This window comes from Ipomoea nil, unplaced genomic scaffold (assembly GCF_001879475.1).
Source record: "Ipomoea nil cultivar Tokyo-kokei standard unplaced genomic scaffold, Asagao_1.1 scaffold0117, whole genome shotgun sequence".
NCBI lineage: Eukaryota > Viridiplantae > Streptophyta > Magnoliopsida > Solanales > Convolvulaceae > Ipomoea > Ipomoea nil.
Window position 1 is genome coordinate 491,757 of NW_017616545.1, and position 10,744 is coordinate 502,500.

General features: G+C 36.0%; 1 protein-coding gene across 1 annotated transcript; it reads right to left on the reverse strand.

The window, feature by feature from the left end:
- Positions 1 to 402: 402 nt before the first annotated feature.
- On the reverse strand, positions 403 to 8,055 carry LOC109155648 (2-hydroxyisoflavanone dehydratase-like). The gene is made up of 2 exons (XM_019303300.1): positions 8,051 to 8,055; positions 403 to 1,722 (listed from the first exon to the last, which is right to left on the reverse strand). The coding sequence occupies exon 2, from the start codon at positions 1,647 to 1,649 to the stop codon at positions 627 to 629; it is 1,023 nt and encodes a 340-aa protein (XP_019158845.1). The 5' UTR covers positions 1,650 to 1,722; positions 8,051 to 8,055; the 3' UTR covers positions 403 to 626.
- Positions 8,056 to 10,744: the final 2,689 nt, after the last annotated feature.

Sequence of the window (10,744 nt, forward strand, 5' to 3'; positions counted from 1 at the left end):
CAGGTGCGGGAATATCTTCCCGTGCGATTGAACGCACATTAAGCATTAAACTGACGCACTTTAAGTACACAACACATGTACATTAAGCATTAAACTGACGCACTTTAAGTAATCAAATATACATGTGTTTATATTTATTAATATTTAAACATTGATATACATTCATTTATATATAATTATACGTACACTTATAAATTATATATATTATTAAATATTGAGAATATGCCAAGCACTTTGTGCTCTAATGGCATGTAGTGACCTCTTCCATGTGGGAGGTCATGAGATCGAGTCTTAATGGAGTCATTATTGACTCTGTGTGCTTCGTTAAGTTGAGAGAGTCAGTATCATTCAAAAAAAAAAACATCTAAACCAAACCAAACATGGATAATCTTAAACAAAAAATGAGGTAATCCAACATATTTCATACTCCGTAGTATTATTATGTCCAACCATACATATCCATATCTATCTTCAATTCTTCATAGAAAAAGATAAAATATGACCAAATTGAAAGAACAATTGGAACTTTGAAGTAACACTGAAAAAACACAGCAAGCTAATTAGGGAAATTCATATGTGAAACTGAGTTGACTTCATCATCAGATCCATACAAGAAATTTCCCATTTCAGTGTCCTATAAACTTAGCAATATGTTCGATGAGATAATACGCCTTCTTTGTATGGATATGATTGAGATAAAAGCTGTGTTCCACTCCTAACATGAACACCTGCGTCACTTCACCTTTCCACCCACTCGCATTCAGCGCCTTCACGTATTCAATCCCCTTCACATTCAGCCCGTCGTGTTCTGCGACGGATACAAAGATCCGTGAAGCTTGAAGCCCGGACAGCGCCGGCGCGTTTTTCGCAAACGGGTTGACCATCGGGTTATCGATTCCCCCCGGAGCCGATGGGTACACGAATGTCCAGAGCTTGTACCCGAAGCTCTCCTTATCGCCGTCCTTAGATGCCCAGAAGTAGGGGTGGGTCAGGATTCCACCGAAGATTTTCAGGTTTCCGGAAAGGGGCTCGCCGGCGGTTCGCACAATCATGTTGTGGACTATGGTGGCTCCGGCGCTGTCGCCGCCGAGGAAGATTCGGCTGAAATCGCCGTACTGGATCAGCCATGGATCTGGGCTTACGGGTCGGGTTGAACCCGGCGCGTGGGATGCAACCCAGTTGAGAGCGGCCCAGCTATCCTCAAAGGCTGCAGGGAGGAGGTGCTCCGGAGCGAGCCGGTAGTCGACGGAGATAGCGACTAATCCGGCTTTGGAAGATAAGATATTGAGGAACTGGTGGTCGCCGGAGGCGAATGCGGATCCCATACAGAACCCGCCGCCATGGTACCAAATCAGCACGGAGAGCTTTTGGGAAGTGGTGGTGGTGTTAGGGAGGTATATTCTGGCCGGGATGTTACCGGAAATGGTTATGTCTCTGGAAGAGACGCCAGTGGCGGGGTCGTGAGGTGACGGCGGAAGTTTTCTCTGGTCGAGAGGACGCTTGATTGTGCCATTCTTGTAGACCCAGATTAGCGGCGGAACGGAGGCGACAACCTGGCTGTCGTCGTCGGCGCCAGCGGCCGTTGATAGGCGGAAGGAAAGAGCCGCGAAGCTCAAGAGTATCGCAAAGCTCACAAGAGATGAGGACATTGTGAGCTGTGGAATCGATGTAGGTCTGTTAATGTGTCGGGTGATCCTTAAAAATATAACAAGGCCTGAAGGGCTGAAGAGCAATTGGATCACGACATCACGTCATGTTTCCATGGCATTGCAATTTGGATTACATGTAAAAAGTTAATCCAAGTATCAAATAAGCTATTGAATTTTATACAAAATATACTAATTAAAACATTAATTTAATGTTATCAAGTTTCCAATTGATTCATTTTAATATATCAACTTTCCAATTTGATTTAATTACATTAATAGTTTGTTAAATTAAAGAACCAGTAAAATTTAAGATGATAATCGGTAATTTAATATTTTTTTTTAAAGTACTTTTAAAAGTTATTAAAAAAAATGGTCAACTTCTCCGTTGAATATTAGAGGAGTAAAGTAGGAAATTTATATATTATTCTTATTCTTATATTGAAACCAATTTGGCAGTATTATTTTTCACTTTTGAGCCTCTTATTTCAAGGTTATTCAACTTCAAAAATATTTCAATAACCATTGTATGAGTTGTTAGGTACCTGGGGACTCGGTCTCATATAATAAATAAATCTAAGACTCATTACAAACAAGGAAACACTTGATCTTTGTCTTCAGGCATGTGAAACACACTATCCAAAAAGTTTTTGATTTCTTTACTAATTACAAAGGTCATCAAACTAGAACTCCTTATTTACAAAAAGATGTCAAAATTCTTAGATTTTTTATGAGAAATTCATCAAGGGAGTAACTTATATTTTTAGTATGTAAAAATTCTTTCGAAAACTTTACAGTAGTTTAGTCAAGAATCATATATCCTGACATCAAAAGATATTCCCAAACGATCTTGTTCCAATAGGATGTTGTGGAGTTTAATAATGCTGTAAAATTGGTTTCAATAATAATATGTAAATGTTCTACTTTACCCTTGCAATATTAAAGGTTTTTTTTTCCCACTTTTTTGTCATGTTGAGACAGGTCTCTAACGCAGCGAATCAAACACGCCACTTTGCGCATAACTGAGGGGTTAAAATGAATATGATCATAAGGATGGACTGAGTCGTCACTACAGATATAACACATGGCCAATATAACTAAAACCTTTGCAAACAATCTAGTGGTGTTTGAACATATGACCACACATCTGAAATAGTAACTTATGGCAACACACTACCTTTTTTTTTTTTTGAGTATGGCAACACACTACCTAAATTTATATTTATAAATTTAACAATTCTTTCAATTTAGTAAAGACAAACTATATTTTTAGCATAAAACGACATATCTATAAGATTCAAATATTTAATTAATAATATGACAATTTAATGGTAATAGAATATAATGTAAATAGAGAGAAGATAAATATTATACATATTTTTAAAATATTATAGATAGAATTTATTCTAGTTAATTACAATTTATTTTAAACAATATTCTATGATTTATTAAGTAATTTTCATAAAGAGTTAAATTTTTATATATATATATATATATATATATATATATATATATATATATATATAAAATCTGAAAACATAATAAGTTTCAATCCAGGTTATATCCCTAGTTTATGTCCATTTTTTTTGTTAATATTTTTTGTACCTTATGCTATAAAAGTTGTATTACATAATTTTTTGGACAAAAATATCTATGCCATTATAACTTCTGTTATCTTTCCACATTATTATTACCATGTACATGCATACACAATATTTTTTCTTACATCCTTCAATGGTAAGTTTGAATTCATTTAAGTTTGGGGTAAGAATACATTTAGCTTTTAATTAAAATGTTACCATAGTTATATTTAGTAATTTCTCATTTCTATAATTCTTACCTCAATAATATTAATATGAATTATACAGTTATATATATATATATATATATATATATATATATATATATATATATATATATATATATATATATATATATATATATATATAAACACACACACACACACACTATTATTTTTAAAAAATTAATATAACTAAGATTCTGATATTTAATTTTAATATTGGGCATATATGTTTTGCGCATCACGCATATAAAATACTAGTATATATATAAATCTTATCTTATTCAATATTAAAGTTCAATACAATAAGATGTTAGTTACCATGTTTTGTGGAGAACATCTAAATTAATATATATCGATATATTTATTATGGTAACAAAAACTTCCTGTCCTGAATTCTTCCAAAAGGCTGAACCCCAACCCTAAGGGCCCCCCACACCCCGGCCCGACAGAGTATTTGGGAGGATGTAAATCATGGTGACTCAACTGAACATGAACCACAGAGGCTAGACCGGTGCTCACTGCGCACAAGGAGCCCCCCTCACTTTGAGAGGTTGCTCCCACACTGCCGCTGGTGAGACTCGATCCCTGGTCAAAAACTTCCTGTCCTGAATTTGTTATATATATAGCATCAAAATTACTATGTATAAAATTAAAAAACATTTCAATTTAGTAAGGTAAAACTGTATTTTGAGCATGAAAAAAATAATTACAATATTCAAATGCTTAATATATAATATTTTAATAATATGATAATTTTTTTGAAAACTAATAATATGATAGTTTAATCGTAATAGAATGAAATGTGAATAGAGAGAGTATAGATATTATGGATATTTTCAAAATATTATAGATAGAAATTATTCTAGCTAATTATATTTTATTCTAACTAATAAGCATATTATAGACAGAAATAAGAATTTCATTTATTTTTCTTCTCCAACTAATTATTGCTTAGATGTAGGGAAGAGTACGGTTCAATTTGAACCTAATCGAACATTGTAATAATCGAACTGAAATAGTAGGAACAATTTTGGTTACGATTCAGAATCAAAATAAAATAAAATAATTGTTGTACTCAAAAAATAAAATAATTTTTGAATTTTAGACTATCTTAAAAAAATATGAAATAAAATTTAAATAAATAAATAAATAAATTTTGAATCGGCGGCTCAAAATCGAAACTGGAACCAAATCGAACAAAATTATCATATTTGATCATTTTCACATTTATTCTAATTTCACATATAACTATATAAGTAGATATGACTACGGTTCGATTCTGGTTGCACGATTATGTGAAATGATAAATCGAGTTAGGTTCGAACAGAACCGTGGTCATCCATACATATAAGTAATAATTTGTTGGAGAAGAGAAAAATACTTATTTTTAAAGGTAAAAATGTCCATCTAACATAAATGGGGAAAAACCATCACTTCTAACATAACCGGGGGCGGGCGGGGGGGGGGGGGGGGGGGTGCTCAGGGGAAAAAGATGTTATTTCCCCTATTATTTTTGTTAATAATAACATAATATTGAGTTGTTGAATAAGAGTACATTTCACAATCTTGATAGAGATATCAATACAAGGAAAACAATTTTTAGTGATAGAAAATTAGTGACACGTAGAAAAATCACTCACTAATTGTATTATTTGCATAGTTTTTGTTAGGATTAAAAATAACTCTAGCTAAAGTTTATGATTTATTGGCAAAAATTTATTTTAATACTTGTAAACACAAAAACCGAAATTGTATATATTTACAAAATTGAGTTACAGTGTGTGTGTAATTTAAGGTGGGAGTACAAAATCTCTGTGTAGTCCTCTGATTTTTTAACTAACATGTTCGATCTACTGAAGTGCCTCCAGGATTCAAGTAGCGACATGTTCTACTAAAGTGCCTCCGGGATTCAAATGACGTAGTTTCCGGTGTTCAAGTGGCGTGATTTTCAACAGCAACGTCAAGCTTCAAGACAGTTAACTTTGCGGAGCTTCAAAGTACCTCCAATGCCTTTAATTCTTCAAGATCTTCAAATGCCTTTAATCTTCAATCTTCAAGTCTTCAAGTTGTGCTTTGGGATGTCAAATGAAGACTCTATTTATAGTAGAAAGCCTAACAAAATCCCTCAACAAACTCTTTATTTAGTTATTAAATTAAATTAACTAATTATCTAATAAAATGAACCTTGCCCAAAATCAATACCAAGTTCAATATTATATCATATAATTCAAACTCAAATTAAATTATAATTATCTAATTCAAATATAATAAAATTATATTATATTTAATTTATAATTATAATTCAAATTTAAATATTAAATGGGCTTGGACCAATCAATTAATTAATTTAATAGCCTAAGATCAAATTTAATTGGGCTCATTAAATTAATTTAATTTCTATGATCCAATTAATTAAGTTGGCCCAATCATCAATTTCCAGTCGTTATATCGTGGACCGTGGTTCATAATCGATTATGCATCGCGCATCAAAACGACGTTGTTTCTGCAGTTATAACGGAGTGACACTACAGTGTATCTAAACCGACACTGTCTCACGTATTATTTTTATATTATCAAATGAAACTGCATTTATATCAAAATGATACTATAGTTGTGGTGAAATGAAACTGCAGTATATATAAAATGAAACTGAATAATATTTCACATATTTGATTGTATATTGTACAATGAAGCTGTAATTATATCGAAATGATCATGTATTTGTATTTTAATGAAACTATAGTGTATATAAAATAAAATTAAATAACATTTTTCACATATTTGAGTGTATAAATATTGAATGAAACTGTAGTTATATCAAAATGAAACTGCAGTTGTATTGAACTGAAATTGCAGTGTATACAAAATGAAACTGAAGAACAGAATTATTTTTTGCGAAGATTCTGTTTCTTTTCATTAAATAAAACGACGTCGTTTTGATGCGCGATGCATAATCGATTATGCACCGTGGTGCACGATATAATTTCCCATCAATCTCAACATTGACCCAATAACGATTTTATCAGTCCACTTGTCGGATTCAAGTTTTCTGTGTCTACAAATTGCCTCCTCGAGACTTATCGGGACATGCTGCCTGTAATGCTTGGAGCGATGAAGTCTCGAAACTTAACAAATGATCCTTTAAATTCATTGTAGTGCACCTAAATTCCATAGCCCCAAATGTTTGCCTGAATATTTCATGAACTCAAAATCATTTTAATCACAAAATATTAAAATAGCGCAATATATTTTAGTTCCACAAGCCCAATTATACACTTGAATATAATATTCCATGAGCCCAAATATTATGTTAGGATGAAATTGGTGTAGTAACATTCCATGAGCCTAAAGGTATGAAGCTATACAACGTCCATTGACCCATTTAACATTCTAGGTCTACCAACAAACTCAAGTCAAAGTTCAAACTGACGGTGCTGCACGTGAATTCAAACTCTAGGCAAGCTCACACCCATGATTTTAGCGGCATAACTGACTCCTATTGTTAAGAAATTTTATCTCAATCATATTAGGATTGTAGAGCCCAACTCCAACTACAACTCCATTACAATGCACTATAAATAGGAGCCTCACCACACTTATAAACTCACACAACATCACGAGCAGAGAAGTGAGGAGGAGCAATCCGAAGTCTGACTTTCCAACCAGGTAAAGCTTTATATTTCACCTTCCTCCACACACATTTTAATTGCTGGAAAGATAATAAGTACAGTTGCATCAAACAACAACAAAAAAAAAAACAAAAAACAAAAAACAAAAAACAAAACAAAACAAAAACAAAAAGGAGCCTGGGAGCAACATAAACTGGGAAGCAACCTGTAAGCACTTGATTTTTGTAGCAACCTGGAAGCACTTGATTTTTGTCGATCACTGCCTCAAAGAGTCTCGCCAACTTCATGGAACAATAAGCAACGTGAAAGGTGCCAAGCAAGTAGAGCAACCACCGGAGAGCGGAACTATCGTGTTACCGCCGGATAGTGGGTTTCTACTTACAGTGCTCGAATCACGTTGCTGACGGAGCTCTCCACTGGGATCGCCGGAGTTTCACTGTCAGGGTCACCAGAGTCTAGGACTTCTTGCTAATGTCGTGGAACAACCACCGGAGAGCGGAACCATCGCGTTACCGCCAGAGGTGGGTTTCCACATCCAGTGCTCGAAACTAGAGCTCTTCGCCGGAGACCGCTGCTCAACGGTGCCACCTCGTCAAATGCAGACTGCGCTGTTGGAGCTTTCTACTGCAACTAAGGAGTTTGTTGGAATAGTGGCTACATCAATGGAGAACGAAAGAAGCAGAGAGAAACGAGAGGTGCAGAGAAGATGAAGAAGAAAGATGATATTATTAATGAAGAGAGATCAGATTCACGCAGATACACTGGTTTGGTTTATATAAGGGAAAGAATAATAGAAATAAAAAGGAAGAGGGAGGATATTACATTTTTATCCTCCAACACCCCCCCGTAAGCTGGAGCGTGTAGATCCTACATGCCCAGCTTAGATACAACAGGCTTTTCAGGCTTCTCATTGAGTCCACCAAGGATAGTGGACCTCATACACCCATTCTTTTCAAACCATTTTCTCAGACCATTGGTGGATCAACATCACCTTTTCAGAAAACCTTCAGAGATCCAGCAGCAACTTGTGGAAGAACTCTAGCTTGATGGAATTTTCGGTAAGCCTCCAGTGCAGCTCATTCATAAACTTCAGTAGAGTGTCAAAATCCATCTTCTCTCCGATTATTTTGCTCCGATATCTTTTCAGGATTGCAACACATATATAAAAGTGCAGATGCTCAGTCAAATGCTGTGTCCACAAAACCTCCCACAATCGCAGTGCTTTCTCAAATTCAAATTCCCTCCTAGTGGTTCCTGAAACTTTTCTACTGCCCACTAACTTTTCATCTGCAGCAGAAGGATGGGATGTTGCCGTTGCACTGAAGGACTTATCAGCAGTGTCAAACAAAGAATTTGAAGACTCTTTCTCTGTGATAAGTCCATTGAGAACAAAGGAAGGTTGGGGCTTTGCATGTTGCACGCCTACAGCTGTGGGTGCTCCCAACTGAGACCTATGCCCGTCTGAATCTACATTTGGTGTTTCAGATGGACAATAAACTAAAGGGATTGGTTTACAAGGAATAAATGTGTTGGATTCAGCATTGTTACTCTCTGTTTTCAACTGAGGTTGCACAAAAGCTGAGGGATTGTGATTTAACACCCCATTCAAAACCGAATTACTCAAAGGATCACTGTCCATTGCACAAGCTTGGGACACATTCATGTCACATATCAACAAGCACCACATTGCATCACCAGTACTGAAAAACGGCCTAACTTCTCGTAGAAGACAACGAAATCAGAAGAAATAGTTCAAGCAGTCCTGCGTGGGGGCACCACCATCTCTAGCCTTATACTCATCATCAACAGTAATTGGAATCAAATTTTCAGCAGACAAATTCACAATGATAAAGGCATAGCAAACATCCCTCAGTGATGTGTCATCCAAACCATTATCCTTCATCATGTTGTACAAACCCTCAGCAGTTAGATCCTCAGATATATAGTCCTTTATCAGCAGCAAATGGTTAGCAGTTTGCATCCTAGAAAATTGATCTTCTAAAACAGAACACATCTTACTAAGAGCAATGCCCCATAAATTCTCCACCACCACTTTAGATATCAAACCACCACCAATCCTCAAAACACGATGCTCAACAATAAAAAATCCAGCAATTTGTGCAAAAAACGTTTGATGCGATTCGAGAAAGGGCGTCAATGATGATACCTGGAAATCAGAAATCAATAGGAACTTCCTATTCTCAAAATCAGAAATCAATGCGATTGGACTCTGCTCCTCGGCTTGCCGTTGCTCCGAAATCAATGCGATTCGAGAAAAGGCATCAGTGATGATACCTGGCCTAAATTTTGACTAACAACTTGGATCTCAACAAGCCAATCCCCAATCAACGGGATCTGCTTCTCCGGCACTCTGCGGAGCGTAGATGGCGGTGTTTGATCCAGAAACTCTCGCTCAATTGAGTCCACGTACTTCAAAGCCATGGCTCTCTGAACATATTTCAGATGAAGAAGTACAACCGTTGTGGCTGAATCTGTAAATTCTTCCATTTGTTTCTGACTGAGAAGTCCGTCCTTCCGCTGCGGATCGGCTACGGACGTCTCCTGCTCCAAACTCGGAATCCTCTGCGGATTGATCGACGGACGTGCTCCTTCATTCCACTGCGGAACGACTGTGTAGGTCCCATTATCTTCTAGATTCCTCTGCGGAATTGATCGACTACTCTGCGTAGCAATCGGATTGATTGGTTTCCTTTGCGGAATTAGGGATTTAACAATCGACATCACCGGATAAGCCGTGCTTTGACTCGATTTTCCGGCGACGATGACAACGGCGGCGTGGCTGCCTCGCCGCTCTGATACCATGTTGGAATAGTGGCTACATCAATGGAGAACGAAAGAAGCAGAGAGAAACGAGAGGTGCAGAGAAGATGAAGAAGAAAGATGATATTATTAATGAAGAGAGATCAGATTCACGCAGATACACTGGTTTGGTTTATATAAGGGAAAGAATAATAGAAATAAAAAGGAAGAGGGAGGATATTACATTTTTATCCTCCAACAGAGTTATTGCCGAAGACCAGAGGTCGCTACCGACGGAAGTCGCCAGAACTCTTTGCCACGGATGCCACTGAAAACCATCGCATAGCCTATTCTCCCTTTTGAGCTATGTTGGGTATTGCTGAGGAGGAGAGAGAACCGGCACATAATAGAGCATTGCTTTTAGGGGACGTTTGGTTGTGGTTATATTGGATAACAAATGTTATATTGGGTTGGTTATTTAACATGCCTATGTTTGGTTGAAGTTATATAATATTCCTCTGAAATCAAACATTGCCTCCACATAAGATTTTTTCATTTTTTGAGGGAATGTAATTCCCTTGCTAAACTTAGATAATGATAAATTACCGTGTCATTTTTACATAGCTCAATTTTTACCAAACATTCCCAGCGATCAAACATTGCTAAAGGTAATTCTACGTTCGGTGAACCAAATGCCCCTTAATGGGTTGTAGCATGAATTGAAGAGATTGTCAACAATGCTTTGCTTTTTGTTTGTTTTTCAATATTTTAACAATAATAATAAAAAAAACATTGTTTACATGTGTATATAATATATGTAATCCACTTGTGGTGACCATGTGAATGCGTATATACATATGCATGTTATATATATACTAGTATTTCTTATGTGCGATGCGCAAAAA

What these genes read in the sequence shown, in the direction of transcription:
- LOC109155648 (XM_019303300.1), bottom strand. Translation starts at nt 1,649, where the DNA reads ATGTCCTCATCTCTTGTGAGCTTTGCGATACTCTTGAGCTTCGCGGCT.